This window comes from Alosa alosa, chromosome 15 (genome assembly GCF_017589495.1).
Source record: "Alosa alosa isolate M-15738 ecotype Scorff River chromosome 15, AALO_Geno_1.1, whole genome shotgun sequence".
Taxonomy (NCBI): domain Eukaryota; kingdom Metazoa; phylum Chordata; class Actinopteri; order Clupeiformes; family Clupeidae; genus Alosa; species Alosa alosa.
In genome coordinates this window covers 7882917-7908373 of record NC_063203.1, presented here as the reverse complement: position 1 = coordinate 7908373, position 25457 = coordinate 7882917, and the positions used below count along the sequence as shown (strand labels likewise).

The following is a 25457-nucleotide window of genomic DNA, read 5'->3' as shown; positions in this document are numbered from 1 at the left end:
CAGTGCTCCCGTCTGATGAGAGATGCTGATGGTGGTTTGCTCCTATTCTGTTCATATCTGATCATGTCTGAGCGTGCTCTCTCTCTCAGAGCTGTTGTGTAGAGGGCTCAGACAGAGAAGAAGCTCCGGCACTCTCTCTGCCATCTGGACACAGGCACGCCAGATCGGGGTCAAGGTGGGTGCCGATCCCAGCTCCCTGACTGGCCATCAGCCTGCCCGCCTGGTTATTTACGGCCCGAGCTTTGCACCCTCCCCTCTCCTCTCCTCTCCTCTCCTCTTCTCTCCTCTCCTCTCCTCTCCTCTCCTCTTCTCTCCTCTCCTCTCCTCTCCTCTCCTCTCCTCTCCTCTCCTCTCCTCTCTCTGCTCTGTTCCCCAGCCTGCCCCTGCAACTCAAGGGTGTGAAGATGCCAGCAGCACGCTCCACTGAAGACAAATCAGACCCTAGCTCATCGTAAACACACACACACACACACACACGCACATACATATATACAGAGAGGTCACGACCTCCTCACCTTTTCAACTCACCAGTGTCCCTGCATACCAAACACCTTCCTCCACCAACACACCCTGTCCTGCCTCATGGCAGAGTCCAGTGTCCCTCTTTGCCCCATCTGATGGTCAAACCCAGACAGGACCTCCACACACACACACACACACACACACACACTCTCTCCACCAGAGAGGCATATTCCACCCTCTAGGATGGGTGTCTCCCCACAACACCCCAGCACAGAGACAAAACAGATTGGGAAAAGAAGAGAAGAGGAAGAAAGGAAGAGGAAGAGGAAGAGGAGAAAGAAAAAAAACAATTTGCTTTCCCACCCACTGTCTCCACTCTGGGGTGTCAGTGGGTGGTAAAGAGGAGGGAATCCCTTTTTTTTTTGTTTTTTTAGGCGTGCGGATATCGCTGTGTAACCGCACGCCGCCGCTCGGTTCTGCTGGAGGGCACCAGAGCCTCGGCTCATTCCAGCCGGCGCTCGGCTCACAGCAGGAGGCCTGCGACTACGCTGCTCTCCCTCTCTCTGCTGTCTCTCTCTCTGCTCTCTCTCTCTTTTTCTCTCTCTCTCCTCCTCTCTTTCTCTCCAGCCTCCGTGGCCAAGGTCTCTCCGCTTCCCGCTTGTCTCGAGTCGGCCGATTACGAAAGAAGAAATAAAACCTCTGAATACTGCGTCCTTGTTTCCTTTGCTTCGACTTCTTACTTTTTGAACACCATGAACTCCCTGCCTAGATTTTAATTATTATTATCACTCTTTTTTTTTATTAACACAGCAGCCGTTTGCTTTGTTGGGGTTCTTAAGGTGTGTATGAGAGCTTGAGGAACTTCTGTGACTATCTGGTTCTTTTCCCTTTTTGGTGGTAGGAAATCTGTGACCACAATACATCCCATCCCTCTACACAGCCTACCACAGAGAAACATGACCCCCAATCCAGTGGCTGGCTTTGTGGGGTCTTTATCAAACTTTCACAAGAACATGCATAGTCATTTAGGGCTTTCAAACAGGTCTGTGGGTGGTTGTTGGGGCACATAAGCACTTGTATTTAGGGATTTAAGAAGGGGGTGGGAGGGCACTTTTGCAACTAATTCCTGAGTCAGAGCCGAGGCTGGAGAGCTTAGGGTCCCCACCACTGGCCTCTTGGAGAGAATGCCGGCTAAACAACAGACTGGGCCAACTTTGGCAAACTGAATTGGGTTTGTATCACTACCCAGAATCCCTTTCCCTTCTGAAATAAATTGTCCTATTAAAATAAATGGTGTCTATACACATTTAATAAATTGAAAATGCTTGTTTGAATCCCCCGTAATTTGGAAGCAATCCCAAGCACATCACCAAGGCTGGTAGGAAATAAGATTATTTGCTGGGTATTATAATGTATGCACAGGTTTTATATGACCAAACAGTGTCACTGAACCCCCCAATGAAATGCCTGCTTATTTATATGCAGTTATTCAGGTATGCAGTAAATTCCAATTACTTCTTTAGATTTCTATTTAACATGGGAGAAAATATGACAGGGAAGCTCTTTGTTTTTGAGCGGCAATTGTAAATCTCTTTAACCCTTTCCGGTGTGTGTATTCAGGCAGGCAAAGCAGTGGACTGCGCCTCCTGGTTTGTGTGTTATGCAGCACATTGTCTCATATGGAAAATGTGCATGTGTAGACATTTTATTAAACTAATGAGACAATATTTCCCAGTTCAGATTGTCAAACTTGACAGCAATAATGCCTGTGTGTGTGTGTGTGTGTGGCGAGTGGGGACCTCATGCATTTATATCCCGACGCTCAATCCCGTGCTCAGCTCCCACTGGCCCTAAATCCCCGCTGCTCTCCCCTCCAAGCACTAGCTGACGTGTAGCATGCTGGAGCGAGCGCGTTTTGCCTATGCATTAGCCATCCATTTCATCTGCCTGACACCTCTCCAACATAAAACCGTACGGCAGAGGTAAAATATCTCTCTCCTGGCGAAAATAAAGCTTTGTCTCCCTCCTGATCTATAGGATATAAAATAAAGCCATGGCTTTGATGGTGGCTTTACCTTATGCACGGCTTGCCTTTTGTGCACACAAAAGCCAACGAAGATGAATGAGACCGGATTGCCAGGGCCGTGTCTCCCGTGGTCCTTTCGGATCAGCCCCTACAACCTCTACTGCCATGCTCGCTCGCAGTCACACACAGAGAAGTTTTGTGAGGACGCCGTTATTATTGATCCTGATCCCTGCCTGTCAATAGCCTCATTCATCGATTAGAGTTTTCTGTTTCAAAACTCAGATTAAACTGCATCAACTAGTCTTCGATAGAAACGCGAATAAGTTGATTAATAAAAAAAAAAAATAGCCAAGCATGTTTTATCGTTCTTTTAATTAAAGGTGAATTGTTCTTATATAGGCTAAATACTTTTCTTTCTTATAGATGAAAAATATATATAAATATATACAGTATACATACAGTAGCCTATGTTCTTGCTGTGTGTGTGTATTAAAATATGACGGTTCTAATAGTCTAAAGCAAAAGAAGTCAAATGTCTTTTTACGCACCATCTGCCTTGATCGCAGAACGATATGTTGTCTCGGATAGCCATGTGCACATTTTGCCTTATTAGGAGAGGCACACAAATATATATCAATGGCGGCTCGAGATAAATCTTGTAGTTTCAGTCCTCAGTTTTAATTCAACCCTGGGTTGTTGGTATCAGCGGCAGACAGGACGGTACTAGCTTGCGGGGTCGAAATCTGCTCCTGTGCTCCAACAGCTATCTGTCTATTTTCAGCCCCGCAGCCAGTCCCCAGAGCATTGCCCACTGCGCGATAATATCTCGAAGGGAGTGGTTAACACTAGACATTATATTATAATCATTAGTGATCCTAGCCCTTTCACCCGTAATGCAAAATAAGCGAAGAGATCCATTAATCTAAACTAGCAACTGTTCTCAAAGATCTCTCGTTCCCATTCTCGACCGACGGGGAGGGATAGAATAATTTCCTTAAATAGGACTACCCGAACCTAATGGAGTGAAGGTTTACAAGTGTTCTGTGGCAAACACATAGTGACTTTACTAAAGTGTAAATTATAGTTTTACTGTTTTCATTATTTAATTATCTTCTGTAGCCTATCTAGAGACCATGGTCTATGGCAAATATTTTTAATTTATATGATTTCCAGATGGCTTCATGTGTTTTTGTATGCAACTAATAGCAGTCAGTTAATTGCATGAGTCCGGAAACTAGTGATTTAGACACAGTGATTTTGACAGCGTCCATCAAATCCCTTAGTCCATGGTGTAGTCCTTCAGAGAAGTATTGAATCCGCCCCCTACTGTTAATCCCGTCTCTCTCTCTCTCTCCCTCCCTCCCCATCTGTGTGTGTGTGTGTGTGTGTGTAAGGGGGGTGGGGTCGAGATGAGAAGGTTATCTCCTTGAGAAAATAAATATAAAACAACACAAAATACATTATATTATGTTGGGAGGTTGTATCTGAAAATTAAAACGGTGGCGGGGTCTGTTTAGCTTATTAGAACAGACTTAAGCGTACGCTGATGTGAAACTACAAAAGTTGCATCCATTTAATCCCAAGAATGGAATGCAAGGCGAAGTGGAGTGTCGTGTCTGCGTTTGATTATTGGGTTTGGGGAGAAATAACAGCTGTTCCAGTGATGCGACGGCGTGAGATCTATAACCTGCATCGAATTTCTTTTGCCAAGTCTGCAGCGGAGTTCGAAAGTCAAGCAAATGTTTATGTTGAGTTTTCGGTCAATATTCACTGACGTTGGCACTGACGTTTGTGCGCTCCCACATCTTCACAGAAACACTTGGAGCCCTTCTCTTTTTAGATGGTCTTCGCTCCTAATATCACCTAGTTGCATGGTTACAATAATTGACCAAAACATTTTATATTAATCTGTGTATTTAACATTAGTAATAATGTAGACTATAAGCGCACAAATAAATAGGCTATGTCAATAATGAGTTAATGGCAAAGGCCTGCACCACAGCCTTATAACATATTTTTGCCGCAGTCTCTTATTTTCATGTCAAATATTTTGCTTTGGTGGCAATGGCGGGGTCAGTGAGATCGTAGCGAAGCAATACGGCCGCTGCGTAATGCTAGATACTGCTGTGGTCTGGTTTCAGTGGAGGCTCACTCCCTAATCACTTTTGGCATGCTGGACCGAGAGCACAGCACCTTTCCCTCGCCGAACCCCTCTGCATCCGAGTGGATGGCTTCACAGTGCGCTTTGAGGCCTGGTCGCTCCCATCTCATCTCCCCATTTGTCCACACTGTGAAAATAAAGACATATTTTATGACTGAAACCCAACCCGCATGCTTCATCATAGCAGTCTCGTGACTATTTGGATAGTCCCGGGTTGCCTTATCCCTCACCTCACGGATTCACGTGGAGTAAGTCAAAAAGCATAGAAGTGACAGTGAATCGGCGTGGGGTCAAAATAGGCGTGGGTTTTTACATGAAAGGTGCCGCCAACAAAGAACTGGCATGTGTCGCCTTCTGAGCCTCTTTTTCATTCTCTTTTCACCTGTAGGTATTCCTACTATCTAGAATATAGGTTACTGTTAAGATTAATCAATCTTTAGAATATAGGTTACTGCTAAGATTATTCAATCTTTAAAAAAAAAAACAAATAAAGAAAAATAATTGATGATAAGAAATGCACAAAATATTTTTTTTCTCTTTGCAATCGACACATACCATGTTTTGCTCCATAGAAGATGATCATAGGATACGAGGTAGCGTATAATGCTTCCAGTAGAGATGCTTTAAACACATAGGATATTTGTATTTAATTTCATTTCAACGTTTTCAAATGATTTATTTTCAAATAGCATAACCTAATCTATGCATCCTGCATTAATGTCCAATCCAAAAATAATTTAGCCTGGACATAATAACGATAAGATGCCTTTAAGTTTTCAAACCTTTTTGTCTTCGCATCTTCCAATTGGCGTGTGCATTTAACCTAATTATGTGTGTATGATTTGTGTAATCATTCGTTTATGTTTATTCAAGAATATTGAGCTAAATGTAAAAGTGTATTCAGTCATTTGAAAAGAAGTGAGAGGGTTTTTTTGGCTAGGCCTTTTCAGTTCCTCTTGGAGAATGCATGCACGTCTACAATTTACTGGCATTATGTTTGCTTAATGCCAAAAATATGGCAAAAGTGAAGTCGCCTGAGTTTTAGTTAATTACACTGGCAAATCCATCATAACTGCATGGGCAGCGGGAATCGCGCATTAGAAATGCTGGGGTCGGTGATGCAGAGGACGGCCTTAGGCCCCACGGCTCCCGGCGGGTGCGCTCAGCTGATCAAAGCCCAAGTCAGGGGTAATATTTCTCACTTTATTACCGGAGTCACGGCAGAGTCTGCACGGCCAACGATCACAAACTGAACTGCCCACTCTCACTTGCTGGGGTAAGGTCACGTACCAACACAAAAAAAAAAATAGATTGGATAGCCTATCCTCAGTGATCAAATAACACTCAACCAGTCAAAATTGCGAAGTCATGATATTGCTTCACTCACTGTCATTAAGATAATCCACAGCATACAAAAAACGAGCGAGTGAAATCATGTATATAATATATTTATGACAAATTTAATAATTTTATTTAGACAGAATACTAGCCTATTTTTTCTACCACTTTCGTCCATCAATATCAAATCAATGTGAGAAAATCAATCAAATCAGTGTTAACAGAAAATATGTCCAAGGAATGTGAAACACTTCTATTGATACAATGTATTAAAAATACAAAAATATAGAAGATTGATATTTAATACATAAACCTTTAAAATCCCTGTCTCAATGTCATATAGCATAACATATTTCGTTATTGTATCATTCATGATGCAAAAACTTTTGTAACGTTACTAGCAAATTACAGTCTCATCAGTTTCACGTATTATTTTCATGTGCAATAGGCTACTTTCTGTCTATTTGGTAGGCAGCAAAACTGCGTAGCCTACTCGTTAAAAGTTATTAAATGCTGAACTTGAACTTAAGGATAGACAGGAGCCATCACAGCCCATCCTTGATTGAATCCTTAACATGCTCAAATGTTACAACGATAAAATAAACAACGGGGAAGCACTGAATTAAATTAAACTAAAAAAAAAATACTTTACGTGGAAAATACAATTCTTAGGATACTAAAAACTATAGTGCAATCTCATTTATTCAGGACAGCCAACACTAGTAAATCTGAAGACAGTCACTTGTATCAACGCTGAAATGGGGATGTGCGCTGTAAGACGTTCACTGGTGGGACTGGCCGGGAATTCTTGCTGCTGCCCATTTCCCGATCGATAGCTCCCTCTAGCATTTCCACCAACCCCTTTCCCCTTTCTGTAAATGCATGGGAAATGCTGTTTTGTTTTCTCTCCGTGGATGCTGCTGTGAGAAGTGTCTTTATTCACCATCTGCATTTGGAAATGTCTTCCAGAATGTTTTAGGCAGTTCTGTCAGTAAACCAGTAAACTGGGTTTTGATAAAAACAAAATGTGTAAAACATGGCAAGAATTAGGCTACTGCGTAAAGGATTCGTAGTGGGCTAATTAAGTTGCACATTTCAAACTTTAACGAAGGAATAACCAAGGAATCTTTTTTTTAAATGTGTTATGTGTCCTGTGGATTTAAGTCCACGGCTCCCCATCATTAAAAACATCAGTGGATGATAAAACAAGCAAGACACCCAAATCGAAAGATCCAAACTCAATAGTGCCACGGTAAGATTTGGCTGTTTTAGTCCGCATTAAGGAGAGTGTAATCTATCTTTAAATGCGTCTGTAGAGAGCAAAATTGTGTATCCAAATTCATATCATCTGTGGAATCATAAACCTGCTGCTATCTCGGAGAGATATTTCAAACTTCATTTTAAATGGGTAGCCAACAAATAATGCCAGTCTCCTGACACTTGAGGTGTCGTTTGTTGTCCATTTCTGTCGCCAAACTGTTAAAATTCTTCTCAAACGACCTCTGCAGTTCTCTCCACCCATGCCTCTGTCCTTCCCTCTGAAGCCGGTGGAAATAAACCCAGCTGCTAGCACGTGAATTAAAAGCTCTCACGCGCACACTTCCCAAACAGACACGAAAGCTCATCTGGGAGGTCGACCCAACATGCAGGGTCTGACAAAGGAGAGAGAGTGAGAGAGAGAGTGTGTGTGTGAGAGAGAGAGATGCACAGGCGCAAATATGCTGCATGTTCATCTCTCTTATCTGGTATTCTTCACGAAACACATGTCATCAAAGGGTCTTGCAGTCAAAGAAAGCACTCCCCAGACGCTCTTTGGCAGCTGTCACAGTAAGGGCCATCCACGGCCTTGTCCGAACCCACTCCTGTTTTATATGAGAAGCACCCACATGCACGTTGAAGGTGGTATTGATTCCAGCCTCCAGACCATGGCGTTTGGGCAATATACATAGGCAAAATGTAAGGAGCAAAGATTGTGCCATGTCCATCATTAGGCGAGACAGTGTGTGCTGTATGTGTGCTGTATGTGGCTGGGGCTGTAGGCTATGTGGTGAGGGGGAGGTGTGTGTGTGTGTGTGTGTTTGTGTGTGTGTGTGTGTGTGTTAAAAGGGATGTGCTGTTTGGAGCTTAGTGTACCCTATAATTAGTGCTGTATGTGGTGATGTCAGAAGACGTTTAGTGGAGCAACGTTCAGCCGTTTATGATCACATGGTTTGAGCATCAGTCAATGCCATTAGGCATTCCCATTCTCACCTTTCAATTATTCAATTTCCCATTTCAGAGTAACATAATGCTGAAGTCTCAAGAAACCTACAAATTCCACTTAGTTCCTTTTCTATCATCTTTTCCTTTCTTTCACCTTTATTTTTAGGCTTTGCTCCTTTAATAAAAGCATTGAGTTGTGTTTACTAGTTCTCCTTTCCACTTTTCAAGTTGTGTATGATTGTGTTTAGATGTCGTTTAAGCAATATCCAGACTTGTGAAATTATCTGACACAATAGCTACTATAGCTTACAATTAATCGCCAAATGAATTATGACTTGAGACTCTTACCTATCTAACACATCACTATCTTGTGCGCGAGAGTGTTCTCGTCTACTCTAAATGTCTCTATAAGCAATCACGTGCCCATGATTACTTACTTGTACATGTAGGCAAAAACCAAATACAAGGATATTTTTGAAGCGCAATGCTAACACTTCCTGTATATTGCTCATCTTAATTAAATATCCAAAGGTGTCTGAGCCATCAAAAACTGTCAGGGCGATCTGGTCAACTGTAAACTTTAGAGCCTCTTCGTCTTTCACTTTCTCCCATTAGACAAAAGACCAAAGGGAGAGTAATCACTAAGGTTACGAGGATGGATACCCGATAGGATAATAGCAATCAATGCAATTTACTCTATAATCCCCTTAATAGGAGCTTGCAATGAAGTCTTAAATAATGTGTAATAGTATAAATTAACAGCCGACAAAACAGCCCAGTAGGATTGCGTGAGGGCATTGTATCCTGACAATTTAACAGAAAAAATAAATGCAAAAGCTTGTAGCCTAAATAGTTCGTCCAGAATACCAAAAATAAATGGCAATCCTAGGAGACTTACCTCCCCATGTTCCCTCGCGACTGCTTACCGGTAAAGAACATTACCACTTTTCTCCTTCTATACAGCCGTCTTCGCATACAAAATATCGTGAACTACGTGGAATTTGATTCCCGATTTGCATATCGCTTGAGAAATGACAAGCGCCGCTATCCACCTTTCAAGAAGTTGAGCAGTCCCACCAATTTAGTCTGTTGTCGTCGCTTTAGCAGTCTTAGTAAGACTAATATTAGTTCAAAGTCGATACACCTTTGTCATTCATCGTTTCGCAGATGCTCTCTTCACGTAAATCCCTCACTCAGCTATAGACACCAAGCTGGATGAACTGCAGCTAATTACATTGTAATATATGTCTAAACATGGGCCCCACTTATGCAAAAGTGACACAGTCACCACTTCGCTGCAAAATAAAAGTGAAGCGGCATAGCTACCTTGTTGAGTGCATCTTGATGTTCGTTCCTCCATGGAAAGACAACCACGAGATAATTACGCTGTTTTAGTTGGAGGAACTATATATTTTCTGTCTGCTGTCCACATTAACAAAGATATGACAGTTTCTGGATTTTTTTGACAATTGGTTTCTTCTGTTCCCTATAAATAGTACAGACTGCGCCTGTAAAGCTTTGAGGGGCTAGCTAATGGTTACTTGAACAGGAAGGTGCTGATTGGCCTCCGCCTCGCGTTACGTCACGGGGCTGTGAATAAGGATGGCTCGTGTGCTTTCAAGAACATGCAGAATACTGAGAGCTGTGCAAGGAGCGTCAATCCTGCATTGAGATGTCACACGAATCCTGCACTCTATAACCTCGCTTTCTAAAAACTGAAGGAAATTTGAAAACGCAGAGGGAAAACGCAGTTTTTCAGCGATATTACGGCGTCTTGTTTCTCCGGCGGTGTTCAACAGTGTGGATACGCTGTGATGTCTAAGTGCGTTCATGTGTTTTGGGGGCACGCGTGTCTTGTTTGTTAGCCTTGCCTTGTAAGCTGTGCTGTAAAATTTGATGCCATACAAGACTGACTTAGACACATCATTTTCTCATCATTGTCCCACTTTGATGATCACGGTGACGTATTGATGCGAAATTATGCTTACATTTTAGGCGGCATATACGTGGAGGCTTGATTTTTCGCGCGCGCTGGCTTTTCCTTTTTTCTTGCTTTTTTCTGAATTGTTGTTATTCCTACATAGGAGGATCTTTGGTACTACCTCATCCCCCAGAAATACCCCTCTACCCAATTTTGGACCTTTACAGACCTACTAAGAACTGGCAGTGACAGGAGAGACACCGACGCATACAGCTCTGCTCGCTCAGCCTGACCCGGACTTCAAAGCGAAAAGGAGCCTCAAACCTCTACACCACGCATACGACATCTTACCTCTCTTGATTGGTGTTTTGAGAGAAAAACGTGAATGAACAGATACTCGCGTTGTCCAGACAACGGTAGAGTTGTGGGAGCACAGCCAAAGACGATGGTCCACTGTGCTGGGTGCGAAAGGCCTATATTGGACAGGTTTCTCCTCAATGTGTTGGACAGAGCATGGCACGTCAAGTGCGTACAATGCTGCGAGTGCAAATGTAATCTAACAGAGAAATGTTTTTCTCGAGAGGGGAAACTCTACTGCAAAAACGACTTTTTTAGGTAAGCCCTTCTACTTGTTTATTTTCATTCATTTTTTTCCCTGTTTTAGTGGGTACCTACACCTTTTGCGTTTGAATGCGTCCCACTGTCCAGTAACATTCTTAGAGTACTGCACCATTTCATTTGTCTCAGGGAATAGTGTAAGATGGACAGGCATTCGCCCTGTCACACCCATAGAATCACATTTCTCTCTCCTATGGAGAAATAGGATGGTGTAGCCTTAATGTGTGGGTGATCATATGCAGTACATATGCATGGTTCAAATGATAGACAACCTTGAACCATGTTTTCTACATAAATAATAGAAGAGATAATTGCCACATGACTTCTGTAAATTAGTTATTTTTGTTCAAATGTGTGTGCCTGGCCTAGTGTATGCAATTACCCCGTCGAATAATACATCTTACGATCATATGCAGACTTCTACGAAAATGTAAATACTTTATCATACAGGCCTATATTATTCTTTGCCAATTTGCTATCTGTTTTCAAAACAGTTGCTCTGAAATACAAAACGTTTAGGCCAAATACACAGCTGCCCAGTCTGTGTAACACTCCGCGAAGGGAAGTCCATGCAAAACACGGGGTGTGAAATCAAGACTCAGGGGGTTCGATTGGAGAATCTTTGATCAAGACAGCCCCTAATTAAAAGCTTGTTAATTTGAATTGTCATGTTAAACAAAAGACCACATACATTAAACGCTTGTGTACTCGTGCACTCGTTCGCAGTGAGGGTCTTAAGGAAATCACACTTTGTTTACAAGAATCGCCAGCCAGGGAAGCCGCAGGGATCAATACTTTGCCAAGCTTCTTGAGGGAAGTGTAACCTGGCCTGGTGGCAAGCTGTCTGTACAGACCCGTGTTTGCCGGGGTTCGAGTGAAGATGTGATAAGTGGATTTGAATAATAAACCAATTTGAAGAGGAAACACATAGACAATGCAATCACAGACTTGGAATCAACAATCAGCGTGCGGAATCTGAATACACACTATTAGAGAGGGCGATCAACAATATTTGCTCCTTACAGGTATAGGCCCAAATTTTGTGTGGGCTATTGTAGCCTACAATATGCGTATTAGATTATTTCCTTAAATTAAATAATCTATTTGTAAAGCCGTCGCCCTTGCTAATGTTTATGCTCAGTATTTTACCACGAACAAAATCTTGCTCTGTTCTATTTGTAGATTCTGTAGCCCATTCTCACATTTGGAATTTTGGAAAATGTATTATCAACACATTATTTACAAATATGCTTCATGAAACTGGATTATGATAATTTGTGCATCTAGGTCACAATTAAAAAAAAAAAGCTGTAATACATGGATAGGCCCTACATTGTCTTGACTAGAGATTAAAATTGCATTTTAATAATACTACTAATAATAATCAATCTGCACTTGCCCATGCACATCGTTTCTAACCACAACCAACAAAATGTTTAGCAAAGAATAAGTCTTGTTTTAGAGGCATAGGGTAGTTTTCTTTTTTCTCTCTTTCCAAGAAAGTGAAATGCAACATGCTTTATTTTCCTTTCCAGGCGGTTTGGGACGAAGTGCGCGGGCTGTGCTCAGGGGATCTCGCCAAATGACTTGGTCCGAAGGGCACGGAGCAAGGTGTTTCACCTGAACTGTTTCACCTGCATGATGTGCAACAAGCAACTCTCCACGGGAGAGGAACTGTACATCATAGACGAGAACAAATTTGTCTGCAAAGAAGATTATTTAAGCAACACCAATGGAAAAGACGCAAACCTCTTATCAGGTGAGTCTTAGGTAGGCAGAGGCAAGGACTCCCTCGAATGTAGAGGGGGCATTGAAAGGGATGGCGTCGCCATTTTGAAAAGGAACATTAGTAGCTCACAATTAAGGGGGTGGACGTATCCATTTATAATATGCACTCTACATTTCCCAGGACCGAATTACATCACTCAGTAATGTTGATTTCGGGATCATAGTGTCCCACTGAAAACGATAAAAAGCTATAGGTATGTGCCACTTGTGCGCTGTACATTGGATTAAATAACGTTTGGTTTGATGCACGACTCGGTCCAGATTTGTACTTTTACCCTTTTTATTACATTTGATACTAATTCGGTACTAGTTTGTTGTCCTCCCCTGCAAGGCAATAATGACTGAACACATTTTGCATGATCCAACGAGATGATTAATTACTGTTGAACCCAAACCTCCAATATTAAACTATTTTCTATTTCTAGTTTTCTTATATCAGTGTCAATATTACGGTGTTGTTTGCGTGAATATAACACACATATCCTTTTATAAAATCCTAGATGGTATGCCACCTACCTCATCCTTGTTTTTACTGACCTTTTTACGGAGTAAACACATGTCGTCAAGAGCCTGGCTTGTTCTACATTTGCAACTAATTTGCATTTTTTCTTCTCTTTTTGTGCAGTAACCGCCTGCAGTGATCCAAGTTTATCTCCAGATTCTCAAGACCAGCTACAAGATGATGTAAAAGACTCTGAAATTGCCAATTTGTCAGACAAAGAAACGGTTAATAATGAGAATGACGACCAGAATCTTGGAGGGAAAAGACGGGGACCACGCACCACAATTAAAGCCAAGCAACTGGAGACTCTGAAAGCAGCGTTCGCTGCTACACCGAAACCAACAAGACACATCAGGGAGCAACTAGCGCAAGAAACTGGCCTCAACATGCGAGTCATTCAGGTACAGTCATTTTGCACTGTATTTAAGTAAGGATCGCGTTTGCAAAAGCTGATTGGCCTTTTTTGGGTGTTATTTTCGTGTGTTGTTTTGTCATATTCATTTACCCTGATTGGGGTAGCTTTCTTTGAGCATTTTTTTTATCCAAAGACAGAAGCTCCCTCTAGCACCTTGACATTTCTTATTTTTCCCAGACAACATTTAAATTCGAATTTGAAGCAGGGTGATTTTGATTACGTAGACATAATCTTTAAAGAAATTATTTATGTGAGTATATCTCTCTCTCTGCTTGGCCTAAGCAGTGGTAAGAGATGCCAATTGGCGTGAGTGTGGTGAAAACGATGGGTGTCTTGGCAGTGCCCTGCCATCACGTTTTGCGGCCACATTTAGCCATGCTGGGACTGCACTCAGTGAAGTGGAAACACGTATGTGCCTCACTCAGTCCCCTTTCTTCGGAAACCAAAAGAGATACTAGACTAGCAGTAGTAGTGATTGTGTTAGAGGTAGTAACATATCCAAATAACAAGTATTATTATTATTATTATTATTATTATTATTATTATTATGTAATAATACTACTTCTACTACTACTACTACTAATAATAATAATGTTATGACAGTATCCTGGCTTTGTTGACCACTTAGCCTGTTTCAGGGGCACTGAAAAGAGCGCCAACGGCTAAATACATATAGGCTACTGAAACTTGCAAATGTCCAAAGACCCACTACATAAGCCTTTGAGTATCTTCTAGAGCAGATGAATTGCAATTAAGAGAACAGCCTACAATTATGTCCATACGTGAAACTGAGATGGAAGATGAAGAATTTGAAATGATGTTTGAGATTAATTGAGCGTCTTTTTTGTGTGTTTGTGTATGTGTGTGTGTGTGTGTTAGTGTAAACTTCTATTATCTTAAAGGAATTCAAGGATGAGTGTATAGATTACCAAATAATAACCTCGCGGAGCTGGTTAATATGTCGGTAACAACAGACCTATTAGGTATTAATTGAAGAATTTCAGTTCCTGCTGCTGGCCCTCAGTCGGGGTAAATGGAGGGTTAAAAGATCATTAAAGTGAGGTTAGATCCGAGACTCTTGGAGTGACGATAATTAGGCGTAATCTTGTCACTGCAATACGAATTCACTCAGTCACATCAGCAGTCACTGGTTATCACTGGAGCACGGTGGCAGCGTCATTAGGTGCATCGCCCATAAACAACGATACGAAGGACTGTACAGAATATATACATTTGTTTTTGTTATGTCTCACAATAGATGTAAATGAACGAAATCTTTTACTGGACATTAATCGTGACAAAAAGTATAGTATATTAACGCGCCTTTTACTCAAACAATAATAATACTGCAAGCTCGCCAAAGGCCTAGCCTAGCCTACTATTTGCATTATTTGGCATGGTTTTGGGCATTATTATTAGACTATTGTTATATTATTGTAACTTAATTATATTATTATAGCTTATTATAATAATTTTGACTATTCTTATTTTGTCTATCATTTTTATTATTATTATTATTATTATTATTATTATTATTATTATTATTGTGCTATTATCATTCGTTGTTGTTGTTGCTATTCGCAAGTGTCATTGTTTCATCAAATTGTTGACGTTTACATTGTTGTGATGCCTCTTCATCTGTTCACTTGCACATAAAAAAGTCATAGTGGTCTTTTGACTAACTTGTACCGTATTCATTTAAACGTAAAAATAGCTCCACTGTATGTCGTAAAACCATAGACTAGTTCTTAGATTACTGGACGCTGATGTTGAATGTATTTTGCACAGGTATGGTTCCAGAACCGACGGTCCAAAGAGAGGAGAATGAAGCAACTGAGTGCCCTTGGCGCAAGGAGGCATGCTTTCTTCCGTAGTCCGAGGAGAATGAGGACGCTAGTGGACCGGCTTGAACCCGGAGAGCTTATTCCTAACGGACCGTTTTCTTACTATGGAGGTAAGCATGAATTCACTTCTACGGGTTTATCACATAATGGTCTGAAATGTTAGATTATTTTAAACGTCATTGCCAACCTTTGTTTCCATTTTGTCGCGCTGCTCCAGGAAACCTTTGAAACGCGTAATAGCTTATCAAACAAGGTGACGTTTAATGACGACTCTAGACGTTGTTATAGCCATGGGATGGAGAAGTGTTAACCGACTCTGGCATTTTATGAGATGAAACATAGAACAAAGGGAGGTAAAATAAGGGTGTTTTTATTAAGATCTCTTGGTCACACCACTGGCGTCTTTAGGTTAGGCTACTATTGATTTTATCTTGAAAAAAATGCCTCCTCTACTTGAGATCGCAATGTAAAGGTGGTGTATAACAAGCGGAGCCTATATTTAAAAAGCACATATAACTGATAACTGGTTAAATGAAGGCTTTATATCTCTAAAAAATACTAAGTATAACTGTACCAGACTATTTTCATTATATAATGGACATGTAATGCAGTATCATAAAGAAGTAAGTCATTTTTAATAGAGGCTACAGGTTAGATAAGAGGGGTTTGGATCCTCTCAACAGTGTCATCTTTAGCGCTTAAGCGTTTCTTTCTTAACTGCACCTGAATGTTAGCATACAGGAAATAAATATTTCCGGTCGCAATTGTTTTGACATTTTTACAGATAGTTATAAAATCGTGTTATGAATTAGTTTTAGTGTTTATTTAGTTCACTGATTTGTTTTATTTTATTAAGCCTTTTTAAATACACATGCTTTTTCTCGATTACTGTTTTAGTTAATTATAAGTAATGGGTGGTTGAGCTCTATTCATGTCATAAAAGGGTCATGTTTTGAGAATAAACAAACAATGAAACTGGTTAATTCAAGCTGGCTATAATTAATGAATAAATGGTTTTAAACTACTGGGAAATAATTCCAATGAGCTTCCCTCCCTTTTATGGAAGTATTTAATTATTTCTGTAGTGTCCTTTATATTCTATGGAGCAGAGCTTCGCCCTTAGAAAATAGTGAGTCGCTGTGCTTGGAAATTATGTCTCAGAAGGTAAAATCACTGATAAAATGTTCTGGTTTTTCAAATTAATTTCTTGCCAGCGTTGTTCATCCTGCCCAAATACAGTTTTGATTTAAGTCTTACATGGAGTGTGACTAATGTAAAACAGTAAGGCCTTGTTTCAGCGGAACTCCAGGCACTATGTTTTAGCGGCCCCTAAAATTGACTTGTCCTTCTTCTTTTCATTGTGGTAACCCCCTCTCTCTCTGTTTGTTAATCTCCAGATTATCAGAGTGACTACTACGGCCCTGGTGGGAACTACGACTTCTTCCCGCAGGGGCCCCCATCCTCCCAGGCCCAGACCCCAGTGGACCTCCCGTTCGTGCCGTCATCGGGTCCCACTGGAACTCCCCTCGGGGGCATGGACCATCCTATTCCAGGCCACCATCCGTCCAGTGAAGTCCAGCGGTTCTCCGACATCATGTCCCACCACCCAGGCGACTCGCCTAGCCCCGAACCCGGCATCCCGGGCCCGCTGCACAGCATGTCGTCGGACGTGTTCGGTCCCAGCCCGTCCTTTACCTCGCTCTCGCTCAATGGAAGCGGATACAACAACCACCTGTCACACCCCCCCTCAGAAATGAATGAAGGAACTGTTTGGTAGCTGCCTCCCCCTCTTCATCAAAAACAAACATGGACAAACCCAGTGGAGGGATAAAGGAGTTTGGGACAACAGAAAAAAGGGGGGAGGGAGTTTCTTTTGGGCATCCATATTTATTGTTTTTCAAATTAATTTTTCTTTTACTCTTTTTGCTTTTTTTTGGTGAGAGATATTCTAAGAAGTGAAGTCAACAGACGCCAGTGTGGTCATAAACGTTTGTCTCGATATTGTGTTTATATCCAGTTGCTTCATACATTTTTTTTTCTTTTTTCGTAATCAGAACATGGACGCAACCACAGAAAAGACTGATTTGTGACTGTTGTTGACCCCTTTGGGGTTCTCGCCCCCCCCCCACCCCGGCTCTGTCCTGGTAAAGACCCCAGCGAGAGGCCTAGCACAGCGTTGTCCCTCCAGTAACACTCCATGCATCAACAGGAAAAAAAAAAATCTCTTGGAGAACAACACTCTGGACTCGAGAAAAAAAACAGCAACAACACACCATTAGCTTCTGTCAAAGACTCGACAGCTTTACGGAGAAACACCTACGATGGTTGGCGTTGTGCTCACCGGTGATGTAGGCCCCCAAGATAGAAGGAAGCCGTCAGACTTAGTGTACTTATTTGAAAACTCCTCAGACCTCTACGCCTCCAAAGGCTCTGCCATATTGACACTTAAACAATCTTTTTTGACGCTAAATATGTTTCTGAAGGCTGGGTGGGGGAGGGGAGGGGGGAAGCATTTTTTCCTGCTTTCTCTTTATCTGGATTTTTTTTTGTTTGTGTTTAAGAAATCCACCAAATCCGACAAAGTTGGCCTTCAAAAGGCAAACGCTAAAAAAATGTATGGAGTGTGAACCCTTTATTTAATGGAAGAGAACTTGAAATGTTGCTAAATGAAGTCTACCTTCTAAAAGTATTTTAACAAGGGTCTGAAAGGGACTTAGAACAGTCAACTGTTTACGTAATATATTTAATTCAGGAGTTAAAAAGTATCAACCATGTTTTAGAACCTCTTGATCCAGATAAACATGTTCCAAGCAACCAACCAAACTTTTGTATTGATTTTATTTATATTGTATGAAGAAAAAAACAAGTTTGCTGGGGTTGTGGTTCACTGTGCTAGTTTGTACAAGATGTTGTTTACAAAAAAATGTAAAAGGAAAAAAAATACAAGTTAAGTAGACAGTTGCCAAATAAAAACATAGCACAAATACTGTAAAAGTGCTTTGCACCATTATCTGCAGTGTTGAGACAAAGTGTAAGTGTTAAAAAATGCTAAGAAGTATTTACTTCTTAATTTTCTAGTCTGCTGAAAAAACACATTCATAAAATTGTTAATATAACATACTTAGACCTACAAGTTTTATTTTTGTGTCTTAAAAAGGAAAATCCAAACTATTAAAAATTAATGGTCAAATATGCAGCAAGCAGCTGCTAACTTTCTTTAAATATCAAACCCTCATGGTATGTCTTTTATTGTCCTAATAAACCTAAGCTTATGTGACCTCCAGTGCATATTAGACCATTCACTGTATAAAGACAACATGTTTAACAAATTTGTGAGTTTTTAATAAAATTAGAAAATATGACATTTGGATTAGAAATGTTTTTCATTGGGCAAAATTAGTCCCACATTTCCTCCTTGCTTAGGTAATATGAGTATTTAATTCTTCAAGAACTCTTTATGAATTCCCTTCATTTTTGTATGTACTTGTCAGCTCCTGATGCCGTGCTTTTTTTGCTCCAAACATTTCTCTCGAGAGAACACCTACCCGCATCCGACTCTTGCGCAGTCTCTCTCGCCCAGTGCAGTCAACAGTGCGTCCGCACTGTTCATTTTCACATTACAGTTAAAAGACATTTTCGAGTGTACTTCAACGGAACATCAAAATTGAATTGACGAGGCATTATTCAGCACTCCACAAATAGAGTGCCATAGGCCCAATTACAGCAGAAGATGATACAAATCAAATGATTGGGAGCCCGTCTGGATCTGCCCCCCATGATTTCCAGTGCTCTCACTAGAGTATCAGTGGTGACCCATTTTCACAATGACCGTGATGGTGTGTGTGTGTGTGTATGTGTGTGTGTGTGTGTGTGTGTGTGTGTGTGAGGGATACTGTAGATTGTCCTTCATAACAATGGAAACTATCGATGTGTCATGATAATTGCTGAAGAGCTTCAATGTTTTCAGATTTTTTTTTTGTCTGTGGCAATAGACCTTGTTTTCAGAATTGGACTACTGTGCAGTTAAGGGAGTATGTTTAATTTATTCAACAGTTAACACCTAAAATGGTGTCTTAAAAAGGTCACATCTTTCTTATAAAACATCTAATGTTGGACCAGTCAGAGTTTCTTCACACATTTGTACCGGACAGCACCCGCACATCTCATAGAGAGTGGGACTATTTTGCTGAAGAGATACAAAACAACCTGCAAAAATATAGTTCAGAGGTCAATGTCATTATGTAAACTTTTCTGTGACATCATCCTCTAGGGCAATGTACACATCCGTATTCATCTCATCAGCTTTGGATTAGATAACCCAGCCTAACCCACCCAAACCAAACCAACTCAGGCCAACCCGAACACCTCTGTTCAAAACACCAGAGCATCTCTCCTCCCAAAGGAACCCAAACACCTCTGTTAAAAACGCCAGAGCATCTCTCTTCCCAAAGGAACCCAAACACCTCTGCTGAGATGCTGAGAGGTCATAGAGAGAGAGAGAGAGAGAGAGAGAGAGAGAGAGAGAGAAAGATGTGGGTATCAACTGGAGCCTCCTATCTCACAGGGAAAAAAACAGAGAGAGAGAGAGAGAAAGAGAGAGGGAGTGAGAGAGAGCGTCTTTATCTCGCAGTGCTATGTGGTGCAGTCTGAGCGCGCCCAGGCGTCCCTCCACCGTGCGGCCGGTCGGCCGCCACCTAATCCACTATGAATTAATCATGGTCGTGTGCGTTAAACAGGCCTGCCGGGGATCTCCGGTGCCCCCAGGCTTAGCCGCGGCGTTGGCTCCATGCACCGTGACCCGAGAGGCCGCAGCTCTTTAAATTCAAATTCCATATTGATTGGAGATTGAGTATTGGTTCAGACTGACCTTGTCGTCATGTTAAATATAAATGGGGCCTTAAGAGTATTGAATGTTTTTAAATGACGGTTTAAATCTTGAGTGAGGGAATTTAAATAGATCACACACACACAACACATACACACACACACACACACACACACACACACACACACACACACTTTCTTCAAGGTGGAGGTTGTTTATGTTGGAGGCGAGATAGGGGGTGGGGGGAGGTGAAATAATTTCAGATGGTTGAAATAAATCTTATCTTTGTTAGCATTTGAAAAATCAAAATTGAAAAATGCGAATGGTTTGCATACAAATAGATCACTACGAACAATGTAAATAATATTCACCAGATATGAAATAATCTGAGAAAAACATCACTCTTTTCATTTAGACCTTGACAGAAAAAAAATCCATCCATATCAGTACAAAAATAGAGCCACATCTCATTGTCATGTTTTCAACAGATTTATCTATATAAACAATAATATTTTATTATTTTCCTCCTAGAATATTATATGAACAACGGTAACAGTAAGTGTCTTAACACTAGAAATGGGATTTTATGCATATTTATTAACTGCAGTTTAGTCTCATATACACCCATTTGGTAGGTTAGCCGCGGAAATGATGTGGTCAAACAGTTCTTCCCATTCAGTGCATTAGTGTGCATGTTGAATCTAAACCATTTATCTCTGCAAAGCAGGGTACTTAAACAGCACTAATAGCATGCAGGATAACACGCTGGACACCTCCACCAGGCTGTGCATTCGTTATGATTTTTCGCCTGCGGGTGTGTTAAAAAGCCATCCTATCAGAGCCAGACAGATAAATGGGAGGCTGAATGTATGCCATGTTGGGGGAAAAAAGGGCACATATTCTCACTGTCTCTGCCACTGTACTGAGGAGGAAACGCAGACACAGTGTAGAAGTCACAGCACACATGTACACACACACACATGCTCATAAACACATGCACACACACACACACACACACACACACACACAAACACACACACACACACACACACACAAACTGCTATGGATTAGATGCATTTCAGACAGGTGTTTTATACAGCTGAATAGCAGTTAATATATAATAATGAATCACTGTTCATTCATTCATTCATTCACCCATTTGCTGATGATGATTACTACAGGTATAGATTGCCATGGTAATATATAGGAGCTTGTTGATTGTGGTATTTGGCGACTAAATGCTGCCTAATATCAAAGTAAAGCAAATAGCATAAAAAGTAGGTAACATGTTCCAATGTTATTCAACAACTCCCATTTAAAGACAATATATGTTAATAGTGACAGCAGTAATGGGGATGATAGTAAGCTTTTTGTTGAGAGAGAATAGTTGAGAATTGAGTTCTGAGTACTGTTGAGAAAGGATCTAATGTAGACAAACATGGTGGACATTAAAGCACAAGCAGCAGCATCCATACCACATTCAGGTCCAGGTGCCCAGGGGGCTGGCGTTTGATTGAAACCGGCAGCCATTTCTCCATCCTGCTTCCATCTCTCTCTCTCCCACTCATTTCCTGTCTAACTTTACTGTCCTATCGCAATTAAAGGGAAAACGCCCCCCTCTCTTACCTATAAAAGACATGGAAAAGAGGTACCATCTTTCCATTTGAAATCTCTATGCTGATTTTGGCAGCTTTTGACTTAACCTTTGCATGCCCACTGAAACCTCATATTAAACCTCACTGAAACCTGATATTACCTCATAATTATTGCCAACTGCAGCTGTCACAATCAGTCATTGTTGTATCGTTGCCATCACACGGATTTTGTTTTGTGACCATGCCTTCTTATGCCTCCCCAACACACTGACAACACATTATTTGCTTTCTGTGCAGAGAAAATATACCATACTGTAAATAATTCATGTATGTATGCCAGCTACACAGCTAACAGCCATGAATGCCATTAATGTACGATCGGAGGTTTGAATCTTGAGTGAGGGAATTTAAATAGATCACACACACACACACACATACACACACTCAAAATTGAAATAGATCACTATGAACAATGTAAATATTATTAATTATTGTGCTGTTATAAAGGCATATAATAATTGTACTATGACATGCAAGTACTTGTTAACAATTCATCTAAAAAGTGTGTCCCCTGTGTGTCCATGCATGTTTACAGTATGTCCCTGATATAATTTGAATTGATGACTTGTTCATGTGTTTGTTCTCTTCTTTATGTTCAACTACTGAGCTTTTAGTGTAGGCTAGTTTAAAAGAGAATATAGACATGATAGAGAAATGGGGGGGGTTAGCAGAGTCTTGCAGAGCATTACCTCAGGAGGGCTTTCATCATGACGCATGAGAAAATAATCACGCTGGAACAGTCAGACTAATTTGCCACTTGCTACACCAACAGTAATGTTTGATACAGTTTGACCAGATGCGTTTACCCTCTCCTCTGATGTGCAGCTCCGCGGCTCCATTATCTGCGCTTCATCTTATCAGATGAGGAGTGTGGACAAATGTATGGATGTGCCCCTTTTTAAGGCACTGTTTTTGAAGGGACACATAACGATAACACAGACGCTCAGCTGGAGGGGAGCGTCCAGTCGGGAGAGGGCCTCAGTAGTGCAGGAACTGTGTCATCACTTGGTCACTCTGTCATCAGCATGCACACTGTCAAAATGCACTAATAAAGCCATGGTAACGGGTGCAGTGGCCGCTGCTGTGACTTACCACGCAAACAAGTGCTATTCGTATTGATGGAAAGCCGTACTCTGAGGAAAAAGGCTCTCACATCTACAGTTTATGCACGCATTTCATGCATTCATGCCTTTCTTTTTTAATTTCGTGTTTATATTTAATATTTTCTAGGATGGCATAAATCTGCTTATTCACATTTGTGAGTATTTATGGAACACCATAACAGTGTGAGATTCCTGTTTATTACTTACTTATTGTCCTATTTAGTATCATTTTGGGAACCAAACCAGGTGTTTCCCCAGATATCTAACGGGCTAAATGCCTTGCTCATATTAACACTCACAGACAGACCCTTACACTTCTTAAACTAGTGAGTTGTGTTTTTATATATTACTTGATAGTTTCTGCACACACTGACATATACAAAAAGACTTTGTACTTTAGGTGTGCCTATTATTTTACGGCACATATTATGCAGCTAGCCCAGTTAAAATGCCACTGAAATGCCCAGTGAAAATGCCATTGATAACTGCTTGTGAGGTGTTTGTTTCACTCTGCCTAACAGCATGTGTGTGTGTGTGTGTGTGTGTATGTGTGTGTGTGTGTGTGTGTGTGTGTGTTTGTATGTTGCTGTTAATCAAAGAAATCCTAGATTATCCAGGGGAAATGTCTGGATCAAAGCAGAGATTTATTGCAAGAACTTGGATTATGGTTAATCAATTTAAATTCATTAGACGATGAATTTGTTGTGAGGGTGCATGACTGTTATGTTTATTGGTTCCTGTGTACAGTCAGCTGTTAATTAGGACATTATAAATGGTGGATGTGACTTCAATGCAAGAATTTGCCAGGCTGACCACAGTCAAAAAAGGCCTCCCAGTTACAACTTTCTAATAAATTAATCATGGTCTGATTTAAATAAATAAATAAATAAACACTAAAACTCCCTCATCTTCATAGTCTGCATTTACAAAGTTTTGGTTCACTGGAGTAGATTCATGTTATCAATGTCATTTCCGCACCAGTGCGTTTTATACATTTAAACTCTTTGATGGAGCTTTTATAAGTAGCCTTTTGCTTTGCAGTTAAAAAGTTCTCTTTTTAAGTTCAGTCATTCCTTGTGTTTGCTGAGATATTTAGCACATTTTGTTTAATGTCTTTCTTATCAGCATCATAATGCTAAATTCCATTACGCATTCTCCTATGTTCTGTCCTTTGGTTGATAATTCCATCTCCCTTGTAGTTCATTATATCTATTTTATGTAAGAAAATGTCAACTTATAAACAAAATGACAGACACTCAATCAATCATAAGGTCCCTTGTTAGCAGAACATCCTAATGAGTTTCACACTCACCTTATTAGTTGTGCTGTATACTGATCACAGAGTCTAATGGAATAGCAAGCAGATTCAGAGTAGCAGATGATGTCTGCTACACAGCATGTAGTATCACAGAGCTAGCTGGGCATTCGGATCCATTACAGTTAGTAGGTCCTGAGATCTCTCCTTTTTTCCCACGCATATATCTCTCACATGAACATTATGGCCCTGACATAGTCTGAGTCACAATTTTTTAAGTCTCACTCACTGCCCATATAAAATGTCTGTGAAAGATGTTGTCCCTGTTGGGTTCTGCTGCATATAACCGCATATTAGGAACAACATAGCATATGCGGAGAATTAGGAAAAACACAAAATCCGATACAGAGCTTACTTAATGAACAACATTTGAATGGACAAAAAAACATGCATCATCCAAGAGAATAACATCAATCATTTATTTATTGATACTTTGGTTTTGAGTAATAACAGTGTCAGTCATCAGATAGAAACTTAGCACTACTGCCCAGCATTGATCAGGGTCCTGTCTGACCCTGCTGCTGCTGCAGGACAGAGAGCCACTGCAGTGGGCATGGGGGGAGCAGCGTGCCTCTACAGAGGATCCAGCAACCAGAGACATGAGGCCAATGAGGCCATGGGCCTGCAACATTGCTTATGGACAGGGCACCACACACACCATAGTGTGGCCCATTCCTTCAGAATCAGCCCCAATAGTCAGCCAAGTTTTTTTTTTAAGAAAGAAAGAAAAAACATTCATACCAATTAAAGCAGGCTTGTGCAGGAGCAGCCAAGCAGTGCAGCTATTCAATTCCATTAAAATGAATGAAGCAACCGCATGCAACGGTGCAGTTAACAGGAATTAAAACTAGAGGCAAGATGACAGATTACATAGGAAATTGAGTGAGGTGTGTGTGTGTGTGTGTGTGTGTGTGTGTGTGTGTGTGTGTGTGTGTGTGTGTGTGTGTGTGTGTGTCTGTGTGTGTGTGTGTGTGTGTGTGTGTGTGTGTGTGTGTACTGTATGTGTGCTAGCACTGTGTGTTTCTATGAACACACTTAGATTAAATTTTTTGTGTGTTAAATTTATGCTTTTGTCCTTCTCCTAAACCAATATGATCTCTGTATTTTAGCACGTCAGTACTTCACTATCACAATCAGAGAAAATTCTGCAGTTATAACAGTAAGTGATTTTAACTGTTCAAAACGATGCCCATTCATCACTAAATATGACTATTCTTGTTCATTCTGAAACTGGTCCTCTGAACACCCACAACTCTTGAATTTACAGAGATTGCCAAACTTC

At 40.9% G+C, this 25457-nt stretch overlaps 1 protein-coding gene across 1 annotated transcript; it reads left to right on the top strand.

Annotated features, from left to right (window-relative positions):
- Positions 1 to 10316: 10316 nt before the first annotated feature.
- lhx1a (LIM homeobox 1a) lies at positions 10317 to 18639 on the top strand. Its single transcript, XM_048265628.1, has 5 exons — positions 10317 to 10725; positions 12264 to 12487; positions 13142 to 13419; positions 15222 to 15387; positions 16675 to 18639. Exons 1-5 carry the CDS (start codon positions 10496 to 10498, stop codon positions 17052 to 17054), a joined length of 1278 nt encoding a protein of 425 aa, XP_048121585.1. The 5' UTR covers positions 10317 to 10495; the 3' UTR covers positions 17055 to 18639.
- Positions 18640 to 25457: the final 6818 nt, after the last annotated feature.

Coding starts and splice junctions, on each gene's coding strand:
- lhx1a (XM_048265628.1), top strand. CDS start 10,496: ATGAACAGATACTCGCGTTGTCCAGACAACGGTAGAGTTGTGGGAGCA. Junction 10,726..12,263: donor TGCAAAAACGACTTTTTTAG/GTAAGCCCTTCT, acceptor TTTCCTTTCCAG/GCGGTTTGGGACGAAGTGCG. Junction 15,388..16,674: donor ACCGTTTTCTTACTATGGAG/GTAAGCATGAAT, acceptor GTTAATCTCCAG/ATTATCAGAGTGACTACTAC.